This window comes from Myotis yumanensis, unplaced genomic scaffold (assembly GCF_028538775.1).
Source record: "Myotis yumanensis isolate MYYU_CA2020_CCGP unplaced genomic scaffold, mMyoYum1.0.hap1 SCAF_2, whole genome shotgun sequence".
In the NCBI taxonomy this organism is placed as follows: domain Eukaryota; kingdom Metazoa; phylum Chordata; class Mammalia; order Chiroptera; family Vespertilionidae; genus Myotis; species Myotis yumanensis.
In genome coordinates this window covers 166,441,970-166,455,725 of record NW_027223753.1, presented here as the reverse complement: position 1 = coordinate 166,455,725, position 13,756 = coordinate 166,441,970, and the positions used below count along the sequence as shown (strand labels likewise).

General features: G+C 38.7%; 1 protein-coding gene across 4 annotated transcripts in view; it reads left to right on the top strand.

Annotated features, from left to right (window-relative positions):
* Window positions 1-13,670, top strand: part of OPA1 (OPA1 mitochondrial dynamin like GTPase) — a 95,700-nt gene extending 82,030 nt beyond the window's left edge. For all 4 annotated transcript variants that reach the window (XM_070406543.1, XM_070406546.1, XM_070406544.1 and 1 more), the window contains 2 exons: window positions 6,097-6,171; window positions 10,447-13,670. In XM_070406543.1, the coding sequence (XP_070262644.1) occupies window positions 6,097-6,161 (65 nt within the window). In that variant the 3' untranslated portion in view covers window positions 6,162-6,171; window positions 10,447-13,670. The remainder of the gene's footprint in view (window positions 1-6,096; window positions 6,172-10,446) is intronic.
* Window positions 13,671-13,756: the final 86 nt, after the last annotated feature.

Here is a 13,756-nt window from a genome sequence, read left to right as displayed (position 1 = left end):
TACTATAGTTAGCTGAACGAAATTAGGGTTGCCATCTACTTAGGAAAGTTGAAGGACCTAACCAATATAAAGGCTGAGTATTAGGCTACTCTATGTTCATCCATACTGAAATCTTTTGGAGAATTCGACTTAAAAATATTAAGAATGTATTTTAAGAGGTTTTGATTATATTAGCCAAAAGGTGCTTGATAGAAATGCTTACAATTAAGAGTTAAAAAAAAAAGCTAAATTTATTCATAAGTCACTTTGAGCTTTTTATATATTGAGTAGACATAAGTTATACTTTACCTCACAGACTTTCTTTATGGCAGCTCTTTTCTTCCCTAAATCCTATTGTTTGGGGGTTTGAAAATAGCAAATTTTTTAAATAATTACCTTTAATGTTTGAATTAAGTACTGGTTAAATCAGATCACTCAACAATGAATGAATGAACTATGAATATTCATGGGCATCTATTACATAGCAAGTGCTGTGCTAGGCTGAGTGATTTTAAATGGCAGACTTTTTGTAAGTATATGATTCAGACAAGCAGTCCCACATTGATTTCTGGAAAAGGCAGTATAAAACCGATCTCTCTAAATTGAATTATATAGCCCTGTGAGAATATTGTCATTTGTGGTTGCATTTTTCACTAGGAGCTTAACATGAAATTTAAAAAGATATTAAGTAATAAACAAAAGATAATAAACAAGTTTTAAAAGATACAATTAAAACATGATCAGTTAGAATAGTACCTGTCAGTTCTAAGTTTGAAAGTAACATGGGCTTTGGATTCTTCTAACAGATTCCTTCATTTTATAGATAAAGAAACTAGGACTGTGACTTGTCTACGGTCATAAAGTTAAAGGCAAAGCTGATACTCGAAACAGTTAATATGATCACAGGATTGTATACCTTTTAATACATTGTTTTATCTTTATAAAAATCAGGTAAAATAACTAACCTTTTTATTATTTGGGGGTGTTAGACCAGGATTTATATAACCTTTTTTCCATCAAACACCTTTCATTATTGTATAAGCCTGTAAAGTCTATGTTTTAGAGATTTGTCTACAATAATGAACTTATACCAAATGATTATTATGCAAGTAGATGTAATTCTAGCCCAAACAAAGATTTTCATTTGAACTTTTGAAGCAATGGAAATAACCCAGAGACTCTGTTACCATTTTCACAGACACCCTATAAGTCTGGGACCCCACCCAACTTTGAAATGACCATCCCAATCTCAAGTAGCTTTCCAGAACATAGGAAATGAAGCCTCCTTCTGTAATAAGCAGTAATCTTGTTTGTCTTCATTAATGAGTCTGTTTAAAAATAAGTGTGTGTGTTTGTAGGGGGAAAATAACTACAGGGCCAAGATTGAGAAGATAAGTGTTAGATTTAGTACACCTTTGACTATCTCTTTGGTTCTTCCTTTCATTCACTGTAAAACGTGCACATTCCTCCTTGTGCTAAATCTAAGATTTTGAGTTAGTTTTGAGAATCTTGGTTCTGATCTCTTATTCACCTTTTGTTGTTGTTGTTTTCTTTCTTTGTTTCCCTGTACCCTATATGATTCCTTTAAATACTGACTTTCTAAAGAGCACTTACTAATATAGTATAATGGTCTAATAAAAAGCAAGCCTTTTCAGGAAGAACATATGGTACATAATAAGAAATGTTCCTTTAATTTTCCATGCTTTAGTGAATAACTTTTCACAGCAGAATCTCACCTACAAGGTGTCCTCAAGCTTGCTACAAAGTGTGTGCAACATGTTATAAAACTGTTGGGTTGAGGCACATTAGGATCCTCAGATGTGTGGTTTGCGTAAAGTCCACTGCATCAGTAAGTTTGCAGCTTGTTTCTTTATGCTTTCTTTAAAAACATCAAAAGTTGTAAAAGGTTTACCTCAGTGCATGTAGTAATGTTTTGTGTGTGATTCTTTGTTCCTGTTCTAAACTGTTATTAACCACTGAAGTGAACCTTCTCCTGGGATTGGCCTTTTGGTATTCACAGTGTATTCAAAACCTAATTACAGATTAGTCTATATTTGAGACTCTTGGGACGAATGTCAGAAGACTCAAAAAGAATTTGAGAGTAGCAGTATCATTTCATGTGGTGATAAAGAGACCCAAACCATGAATGAGTGTCAAATCATGTGAAGAAAAGAAAAAAGGAAGGAACTTCATTCACTGAGGCTGACGGTTTATGAGTTGGGGATTATAGGAATATTCATGACTCAATCAAGAAGCACAATGAATTGATGTTTGAAATTGTTCATCTTTTAGGTAAACATTGGATAAATGGAAAGTAGACTCTGTATTCACAGTATGTAGAATTGGCTATTTCAGTGAAACAGAAATAGCAGTATCTTAATCCCTTCCTGAGTAGGTTTAATTTATCAAGTAAATCACAAATTTTACAGGAATTCTCCAACTATAAATATTTAGTACAAATATTTAACAGAAAAGGGAGTTTGCTTTATAATTAGTCATGGTAAACTGTACACATTTCTGTGGGAAAGTAATTTCTAATGGTGAAATAGCTAAATACAATAAGATTTGGGGATTTGAAAACACTAATCACTGAGACATTAATTTAGAAGGATCAGAAAGTAGAAAGTTTTAATTGCTAACATTCAACCTTGATTTTTATGGATAATTCAGTTTTCTGTGCAGTGGATAGCATAAGACAGTGCTGAAAACTTATATCAGAATTTAAAATGAATGAATTCAAATGTGAGGAATAATCCTGTTTCTAATTTGACGTGTGTTTTTTTTCCACTGAGGATTCTGTTTAGTGTTGCTCATGTGATTCAGGTGACCCACCAGCTTGTCCTGCTCTTCATTGTCCCTGAGGACCTTGCCTCCTACTCCCAGGCTTGCTCCAGCTCCTGTGGTCATGGCTTCTGCCCTCTTGGTCACTGCTGTAATGTCCAGGAAGCCTGTCAAGTTGTTTTGTTTCTTGATAACCGATAGCCCTTATTTTCTATGCTATATTTTTTTGAAACTGTCATTTATCAATATCTATTGAGCATGTATACTGAGTCAGACATTGTTGTAGATACTGAGGATGCTGAAGTTTTGGGGGTCCAGTTTCCCACACATACTGTTCTCAGGAGTTTCTCCTAATGTGTATAGATCTAATCTGCTCAAGAGGTGACAATATTCCTCAGGGGATGATAATGTTTTATATGGTTTTTTAGCCATCCCTAGCCATAGCACAACCTAGGAGGTGCTCAGTAACTATTCAATTCCATAGTTTTTACTAAAACATGTCTTATTTCACATAAAACACAAACTTCTAACAAATACACTGGAAATAATAGCCTTCGTTTTGTTACCGCTTAGAGTGCACATGTGGCAGCAGGTCTAGTGTGTGTTTCTGATTCAGAGGAACAGGACAGGCAACTCTCAGACTTAATGTTCTCCACTTTGGCACCAGTACCTGCAGAGCTGTATGAGGACCAAAAGAAGGTGGGCTTTGAAATCACCCAAACATAGCAGACACTTGATAGACTTGGAAGGAGGGTGGGGAGTAAGCAAGGAATGCTGCTCAGAGGCAGGAGATCATCTGTGTCCACGTCACTCCATTAAGTACATTGTATAGGCAAAGGAATGAACAAAGAAATGAAATTTTTATTTAGTGTTAAAAGGACTAAATAAAACATTTATCACAATTATTCTTTTTTTTAACATTTCCTTCCACTCTCCTCCTCTTTCCCCCCATTACTTCCTAAAATCTTACTAATTGTCCTTTGTGTCATTCTTGAGGTCTCAGGGTATGGTGATACAATGTCCTGATACTCTCATTGTAAAATATTAGTAAAAACAGCTTTTTATGGGGAATTTGGAAATTTTTTACTCTGTGGTATTTATATAACAGTTAAATACTCCTTTTACTTTCATTTAGAAAACAACATGGCTTATCTCTAATTTCGGGAGAATTCATATTTGATTTAGACACCTGCCGTCAAAGTGGCTCTTGGTCCCTTTCAATACAAATAGATGTTGCTCTGAAAGTCTCTTGTGAGGGATGCTCCTGTACCAGCCTCTCACCGATTGTCTGTCCCCTGAGGATGGAAGGCATTGGCAGGGCACAGGGATGGCTAGAGCTGGCCTGCAGCTCCCTGATTGTACTCAGATCGTGGGGCAAATAGAATCAGAGTTCCTCTCCTCATGCAATCCAGCTTCCCAAGCAGAAACAGTTCTCGGTGAATGCTTAGAGAAGCTGCTGCGGTTCTAAACACCTGTTTTAGATTTCCATGTGTTGTGCTGTTGAAGCTAGATGATTTTTTTTAAAGACTTCGTACATTTCTAGAATTCTATGAGACAGTATGCAAAACACAGTTTTCTCCTACCCTTCCCCCACTTTTTAAAATTCTTTAACTGATGCACTGTACTATGCGGACCTCTCTAAGTATTCATTGAGGAAAATCAGTGACGCTGTTTCTAAGCAACTAGATGAATTCATTTTAAAGATAAGAATGTGGCCTTATTTTGAGAAAGGAAGTGTGCTTACTGGTTTGACAATTGGTTAAAAAATAGTACAGACTAACAAAAAATACAGGCTAAACTTCCAGGAGATGGGTTGCAATTATTTTTCCTAATTTGTCTAGTTTAATTTTTATATAAGGAGTTAATGCTGCCTTTGTGAATACTATTACCATATTTTCTCCTTGAATAATTTGATTAAAACAATAGGGGTTTTTTTTTTCTATAGGTTTTGTGCTCATCTTAAAATACCAAGAATTAGAACTGTTAAATGACTGGAAAACGACTGTGAAGACTATGCTCTTTATATGCAACCATGATAGGCTTTGTTGAGTTCCTGTAATGCTAATAGGAAGTCATATAAAGGACTTTTTTTTTTATTGGCTGCTTATCACATGTACTGACTCACTAGTAAAAACGAATACTCTCTATCTTTAATGTAAAAATGTAAATGTTGACTATTAATGTTTTATATGATTTTTCTGTAGATCTAAAGTAGATGCTTTGCATCTTTTCCCCTACATCACTGCTTTGAACAAGTCACTTCACTTGTTAATTCCCACTGATTGGTTAAATTGTAACCTATATTTTAAAATAAGAGTTGCATGATTAAGTTAGCAGCAAAGTAGAATAAATCACAACTTTTCCATATATAATGCTAGGAGATTGGCATGTTCCGTGAATAGTTTGCATTTGTGAAGGAAATCTTTACACTTCATAGAGAATTTATAGATTTTGGAAGTCCATGAACATCAAAACAAAATAAAATAATAAAATAAAATATGTAAATCTGTTTTTAGTGGCTCTGTTGTTCTAACCCTTTCTTCATTCACAGCTCGAATGGTACATTTTTGCATGTATTTTAAAGTGTTATTACCCTTTTCATGTTTGTTGCAAATATTTTCTACAATTTCTTTTGTCTTTTAATATTGGGACATTTTGACATATAGGTGTACATTTTAGTGGATCTTTTTCTTTGTAATTCTTCCCATTACTTTATACCTAGAAAGTCATTTCCCAGTCAAGAACAGTTAAATACCTGTATTCTCTTTTAATTTTTAAAAATAGTTACATTATTTTATATTTTCCTTTTTGTTCCAGATATTGCTGACTGTGAGTCTTTGGTCAGACTTCAGAGAATCTGAAAACTTAAAAATGATATACATGATAATATATATACATTTATTTATTTATTAGAGGCCCTATGCACGAAATTCATTCAAGGGGCTAGGCCCTCGCAGCTGCAGTGGCTTGCCTCGGCCCTCGCAGCCGTGGCTTCATCCGGAAGAATGTCCAGAAGGTTGTTCAGCTATCTGGTCTAATTAGTATATTACACTTTTATTATTATAGATTTGTTTGTGCATTTTTCTGTGTAAGATTCCATAGCTTTCATTAGAATCTCAAAAGGGTCTTTTATAAACCCCATCCCCCCTTTCCAAAAAGGTTTTGAGAGCTGCTACTACAGGCCATGTGGATATAAGGTGGTGTGTTGTGATAAAGGCATTTTCCAAACAGTTAAGAGTATCCCAGGTCATTTATTGAATGATTATCTTCTATGATTTGTGATGCCTATGAAAGGTAAATTTGTTTCTCAGTTACTATCTCTTTCTATCTCCACAGAGAAAGTTAGAGAAATTCAAGAAAAACTTGATGCTTTCATTGAAGCTCTCCATCAGGAGAAGTGAATTGTAATAAGTGAGTAAAAGTCCTCTTTCTATACTGTACTGACTAAATGCAAAACTTATACTTTAAACTTATTTTAATAGTTTATCATTCTTCTCGACTATATCCTACTTGCTCCTTAATAATAATTTGAATGGTAGGAACCTCTAAATTTCATGTGTAATGTTTTTTTAATAACTTGATTTTCTTTGAGCTGAACTAAAAATATTCTCTAGACCTGGTTTTGAACAGAATAAAGTGAACAAATTAAGATATTTTATAATAGCAGGTGGCTCATAAATTTTCTGCATGTAAAGAATTGAACTCTAGCGCTCATATTTTATTCCCCTTTGTTCATATTTGATGGATAATTATTTGTTACCTGCAAATCTCTTTATTTGGCTTGACTAAGGATTTCATTAATTATTCTTATTCTTATTCTCTTATGTTTAAAACATTTAGATAAACCTTTTTCCTGTTTAAAGTAACTTAGAATTTAGTACTCTTTTATATGTGGATTCTCTAAGCTAATTCTGTAGTCTGGCATTATAAGTATGTCCCAATTAAAATATTGTATATCGAAAAACTTTTCTTAGTAGCATAGTCAATTGTTAATTATCACTGAAGAATTATAATTAATAGGTCTTTTGCTTTTATAAAGAAGTGGAGAAAGGGAAAATGCTCTGATTAAGAGATTATTATTTATTTAAAATACTAGAGGCCCGGGTGCACAAAATTCATGCACTTGTTGGGGTCCCTCAGCCCGGCCTGTGCCCTCTCGCAGTCCAGGAACCCTCGGGGGATGTCCTACTGCTGCAGAGGCGGGAGAGGCTCCCACCACCACCGCTGCACTCGCCAGCTGTGAGCTCGGCTTCTGACTGTGGGAGCACACTGACCACCAGGTGGCAGCTCCTGGGATCAAGCCGAAACTGGCTCTCCGGCATCCCTCAAGGGATCCCGATTGCGAGAGGGCACAGGCCAAGCCAAGGGACCCCATCAGTGCACAATCGGGGCCGGGGAGGGAAGTGGGAGGTTGGCCAGCTGGGGAGGGACCGCGGGAGGGCTCCAGGGCATGTGCGGCCCATCTCGCTCAGTCCCGATCAGCTGGACCCCAGCAGCAAGCTAACCTACCGGTCGGAGCGTCTGCCCCCTGGTGATCAGTGCACGTCATAGCAAGCAGTTGAGCAGCCATAGCATAATGGACGACCGGACACTTAGCATATTAGGCTTTTATTATTTACTAGTGGCCTGGTGCATGAAATTCGTGTGCAGAGGGGGTGGTTCCCTCAGCCCAGCCCACACCCTCTCCAATCGGGGAACCCTTGGGATCGGGCCTAAACCGGTAGTCGGACATCCCTCTCGCAATCTAGTTGGCTCCTAATTGCTCACCTGCCTGCCTGCCTGCCTGATTGCCTGATCACTCCTAACTGCTTCTGCCTGCCTGCCTGATAGCCCTTAACTGCCCTCCCCTGCCGGCCTGATCTCTCCCCCAACTGCCCTCCCCTGCCGGCCTGACCTCGCCCCCAACTGCCCTCCCCTGCTGGCCTGATCTCACCCCCAACTGCCCACTCCTGCTGGCCTGATCTTGCCCCCAACTGTCCCCCTCTGCCAGCCTGGTTAGCCCCAACTGCCCTCCCCTGCCAGCCTGATCTCACCTCTAATGGCCCTACCCTGCCAGCCTGATCTTGCCCCCAACTGCCCTCCCCTGCAGGCCTGATATCGCCCCCAACTGCCCTCCTCAGCTGGCCAATTTGGTTCTGATTGGTCGGTTTCTATGCCAGTCAGCATCAAAAGCTCCGCCTCCTAGGCAGCCATTGGTTCCTCACACTTCACCCCGATTTGGTTCTGATTGGTAGGTTTCTATGCCAGTCAGCGTCTCTAGGCCTATTAACAGGGCCTGATAGAAAGGCAGGGCTGATCAGCTGCCCTGGTGGAGGCCTGGAGAGAAATGGAGGTGTGGCTGCTGGCCAGAAGAGAGAAAGAGAGAGGCAAGTGCTGATCAAAAGCTGCCAAAGAGGCAACGGATCAGTCCCTGCTTCTCTCTTCAGGCCTTTCTCTGGCCCTGATTCGCAGCCCCCTCAGCAGTCAGTGCTGGGGCACTGTGCCTGCAGCAGAAGCAGTCAGCCCTGGGTTGCTACAGCATCCCAGGGCTGACTGAAGGACTGACTTCTGGTTGGTCGAGCCTCGGTCGTGACTGGTCGTTGCGACCCAGGGCTTTTATATATTAGGATACTAATAAAAGGGTAATATGCTAATTAGGGCAGATGTCTTCTAGACAAAGCTGCAGCGGCTGCCTGAGGCTCAGGCAAGCTGTGGATGGCAGCTGTTGCTGGGAGGGCCGGCCCAAGGCTCAGGCAAGCCGCCGATGGCGGCTGCCGCTCCCCAGGGCCGGCCTGAGGCTCAGACAGCTGCGCCCAGCTGCGAGGCCCGAGGCTCAGGCAGCCATGGTGGCTGCCAGTGGAGACAGCAGCAGGGTGATGGGGATGGCGCCTTCCCCTGATCGGCCAGGTCGCCTCCAGCAGAGGGAAGCCAGACTGCGGCTTAGGCTGGGGGCTGAGGCAGAAGAGTTTAGGGGCGATCAGGCCGGCAAGGGGGCAATTAGGGGCAATCAGGCCGGCAGGCAGGCAGAGGCAGTTAGGGGCGGTCAGCCAGGCAGGCAGTGGGGTTAGGGGCGATCAGGCAGGCAGGCAGGCAGGCAGAGTGGTGAGGGGCAATTAGGGGTTAGGGGCGATCAGACAGGCAGGCAGGCAGGCGAGCAGTTAGGAGCCAGCAGTCCCGGGTTGTGAGAGGTTTAAACCAGCAGTCAGACATCCCGTGAGGGGTCCCAGATTTGAGAGGGTTCAGGCCAGGCTGAGGGACACCCCCCCCCCCAACCTCGTGCATGAATTTTGTGCACCAGACCTCTAGTATAGGATATAATCATTTTATTGTGAGCCTTATCCTAAGCAGCCTGTGTAACACAGTCAAGAACTGGAAGGAGTACAGAAATGTGAAGGAGTCCCTCCCTAGCTGCTCTCAGTTCAGAAAAGGACCTGCTTTCCTGTGCTGTTGGGGTAACCTGTTTATGAAAGCAGGTGAGAAAGGGAAGCGCAGCTCCATCCAGCAGTACACCAGCAATGAATGAGAGAGGAAGAAGTTAGAGAGCTTTGGAGTACAGCTTTATTACTTGTTTTATTGGTCTCATAAGTTAAGACAGATGAGCAGATGTATACAAAAACATATCTAGAAACTAAATACCAATCATCTTTAACACAAGCCAAAAATAATTCATTGTTTTTAAGTGTCTATGTTTGTAAAAGTTTTACACAACTTCAGTGTATGAAAATTTTTTTAAAAAATCATAAAGTGTTATGATATCTCCTTTGTCATCACCATCACTAGCAATAGTTAATGTTAGAGATAAACATTTTGACAGCCTTCTTGATTTGGAAATTCTCTTCAGCGCCAAGTTCACTTGATTGTTTTGTTTGTTTGTTTACAAATTTGTTTTGGGGGGTTGGGAAGTCATGTATGTCACAGAAACCCCATTAAAAATATAAGCTACGTTTCTGTCTTTTTTAATGAAAAGCCAGCCAGTGCTTTACACAGTAGTCCCATCCCTCAGATGGTCAGTGTGACAGCTAGAGTTACTGTTGCTGCTGGAACAAGCCTTTTACTTGCCACAGTGTCTGTCCCAAGTGCAGGCCACTGCAATCCAAAGAGCCAGGCGGCAATGGTATTTGTACACAGAAACCATCCGACTTTCTTTGTTCCCTACTTGTCTGTAGTTTCTAAGGCCCTTCTCATCCCTTGGGAAGTATGACTCTGTGAACTATTACAAATATCTATGAATTAGAAAGATTATAGATTTTAATGTATCTTGCAAATCCATTTAAAAGAATAACTCTGGCAAAACGGTAGCCTTGCTTTATCCCAATCATTTTATAAAAGTTACCAAGCATCTTAAAGAATAGTTTCTCAATGGTAGTTTTAACATGTGTTGAGTTCCTCTGCTTATTTTAAGTAAATAGCTAATTCCGATATTTGCTGAAAATCTTTATTCCCATCACAATCATACATAGATTCTATTCCTCCTACTGATCAGTTTTAATATGCTATGTTTTTACTTCTTTCTCTAAGAAATTAACTTCAGTATTTTTTTATTCATATATAATGTTTGATGAAATTAATATTCATTATAGTAGGTGATATTTTAAATTTAATAAAACTAGCACATTGCAAACTTAGACAGTTAAGCTTTGATATTTTTATGATCATTCAGTAATGTCTCCCCAGACCTAAAATTATCAAATGTGTTTATTTTTACAGAACCCTACTTATTATATCATCACCTTGGCATATATGAAGAAAGAAAACTCCAAAGTCTTTTTCCTGCCTTTTTTCCTTCTGCTATCCCACCTTTCCAAACATAAAATAAAGTCATGGGGTAAAAATCATTCATGTGTGTTAGAGGCACCTAAACCACCAGCTGCCTTTTGAACAGAAGAGCAGGGTAAATGGCATTAGCATCCTATTTTATTGTATTGAAGTGACAAATTGGGGTAATGTAAGTGGTATGACCATTAGGTTCAGTCCTTAAAGATAAGAAACTTGCTCTCCTGCCTGTTGTTTCATTTGTGGTGGCACTAGTTCAACTAATTCATTAGCTGATGTTACTCCATGTCAGTTTCTTTGCCAGAAAAAGAATGCTAGGTGTTTTAAATAAAACTTATAGAAATTTTCTAAAAGCTATCAACTGTATATAAAATGATGGTAACCCGCTAAGTTGTCTGTATCTGTAATGTTCTATATCCAGAAACTCTTTGACCACAATAATTCAGTTTATATTTGTCACATGGAAGAAAACTAATGAGAGCCCCTCAAATCAGGTGATTTGGATTATAATTCCACGAACTTTCAGTGAAAGATTTCAACCCTGCCTTGACAGTTTAGAACAGTGGTTCTCAACCTTGGCTGCACATTAGAATCACCTGGGAATCTTTTTAAAATCCTGATTTCTGGGCCTCATCCTCCGGAAATTGTTTCTTTGTTACTAATGTTGTGGCCTCACCCCATAACAAAGAAACAGAATTTCCGGAGGATGAGGCCCAGAAATCAGGATTTTAAAAAGATTCCCAGGTGATTCTAATGTACAGCCAAGGTTGAGAACCACTGGTTTAGAGAGCTGCCTGAGAAGCCCAGGCACTAGCAGCTTACCTATTTGAGTCAGCTGATGTTTTTGTACTCTCTGTATCTATTTGAAATCCATTCATTTTGGATGCTGTATACTTAAGCTAGGCTTTCTGTTAACAGTGGTTTTTTTTTTACCTGTTGACAGAGCTATTGGGTTGTGACACAGGATAGGGAAGATTAAGAATAATCAATTGACTAATTACATTTAGACTATTGTCAAACATTTCACCTAGGCATCAGGAAAAGGCCTTCTTTCATCTGACTATTTTAAATAGAAATTATTTCAACAATTAGAATAATGTTGGCCATCCCCCTCTTGACTGAACATTTAAAGGAAAATATAAAATTTAATTTATTGCAAGTCAATTACAATAACACCCTCACAGCATTTTCATGTTTTATAAATATTTCTTATTGGCTAAAGAGCTTTAAAGCAAAAAAATAAGCCATTTTTTATTTAAAGTGTCTTTCTCATTTAACTCTGCTCTTTGCTGCCATCTCATTACCTTTATTATTCTAATAACAAGGCCCATTGTGAGACAGTTTTTTACAGTTTACTTAATTTTACAACTTTTTTTGGAATTATGTTTTGGTAACAGTTCCTTGACACCCGGCATTTTTTTTTTTTTTTAATTTAACATCAATACGTCCTTCATCATGATCTCTCTCAAGATCTGATACTTAATATGCAAGTTTGAAGGATAATCACAAAGGACAGAAATGTAGTCCAATAAACACTTGTTTTATACTGTTTCCTGAGCATGGCAGACCCAGCTTTCAGCAGCTGGCAGCATGTACATTGTTATTTGGTAGAGGAGTGGTCAAGAACATTTCCTGTCTTAGATTTAGGGATCCTGGGTGAAAGGGAAGGGGGCTCCCCTGTGAGATGACCTTCCTAGTTAACTTCCGCCAACTAGTGCTGGCCAGTAGGTAAACCCCGCATTGAAGCTGACATGCAATTATTAATTCTTTTGTAGTTGTACAAGAACTTTACAACTACAAATCTGTTTCTGAATCAAAAAGGAAATAGGACCATATTTATTTCTAGATAGGAAAAAATTCCCTCATTTGCATTTCCACTGATTTCTCCCAAGAAAAGGGCTGATGTTAAGTATTTATAGCCCATCCGCTTGTATAAATTTAAGAAAGGGGGTTGGGTGACCTTATTTCTTTGAGATCAGTATTTGTAATTTAAATATATAAATAGATGATAAAAATGAATATTATTAAAAATCCCATACAGGAGTCCAGACGTTTTCCCATCCTCCTCAGTAATATGACATATCTCATGGATAATTATATATATTTTCTTTTTTGCTGATCTCATACTAAGCATGCTTTTTTTTTTTTTTGGAAGCTAGGTACTTATTAAAAGCAGATGTTAATAAGAAAATAAAATTATGATTCTCAACAGTAAATTCTCTGTGTTGTGTCTGTAGTTCAAAAATTACAAATGATTCAGATTTAAACAAATCACTTCAGAAATCCAATGTACAGAAGTTAAATTCCAACTAGACTAGGAATTATTTGTTTTTCATGTCCGGATTTGCCGGAAAATAGCATGAACAAAGCTGTGTATGGAAGACTGAACAACTGGAAATAAATTATATCTAAAATGTACTCAGTCAGGGTCTCGATTTAAACAGTCAGCCTAGAGGCAGTGCACAGTGGGAAACAGGTTCTTGTGCTTTGTGGCTGAACCATCTGAGCTGTACTTGTAGGTGGAGCAATCGCCCTTTTTTAGTAGCTTAATTGTCTGCTCTCTTTGTATTATCCCCGTTTTCCAGCCTTTGCTCCAACAGACTCCTTCCCACAACAGCCTCCAAATGCAAATGAATAGAGTAAAAGTGAGTAGGGAACATTGCAGAGAGTGGAGCTTCCTAACCTTAAGATTTGGGAACTTTACATACGATAACACTCAGGATGTAGCTTTAAAAGATAAATCCCTTAGTTAGTTAATCATTTTATATTTATTTATTTTAGATTGATTTGTGTGTGTAAAGAAATATGGTATTTTAGTTTTCCAGTAAAGGGGATCAAAGTAATGCTTTTTATCTCAATTCTCTAGGCTGAGCATAAGCTATAGTTTCAGGCCCTTTAGCCGTATGGAAATGTGCTTACAAATATGCTTACCTTTTGAACAATCATGACTATGTTTAAATTCTTAAAACAACCTTGTTTTTACTTGTCACTGTGAGTGAACTTTGTATTTTTTTTTTTAAAACCTTCATACTACATGTAGATGTTAATGCAACTTATCTTTTGCCTGTGCCTGTGGCTCTCACCCACAAATGCTGTATGTTGTACCTATTTGAAGGTCATTTGTGTAGATTAGTAATTAAAGATCTTATCCAAAGAGAGCATCTTTTAAGAGTTCTCTGTTTTAATGAGGGAGGGAGGAAGAGAGAGACAGAGACACCTCTGCACCTACAGTCACATTGGACCC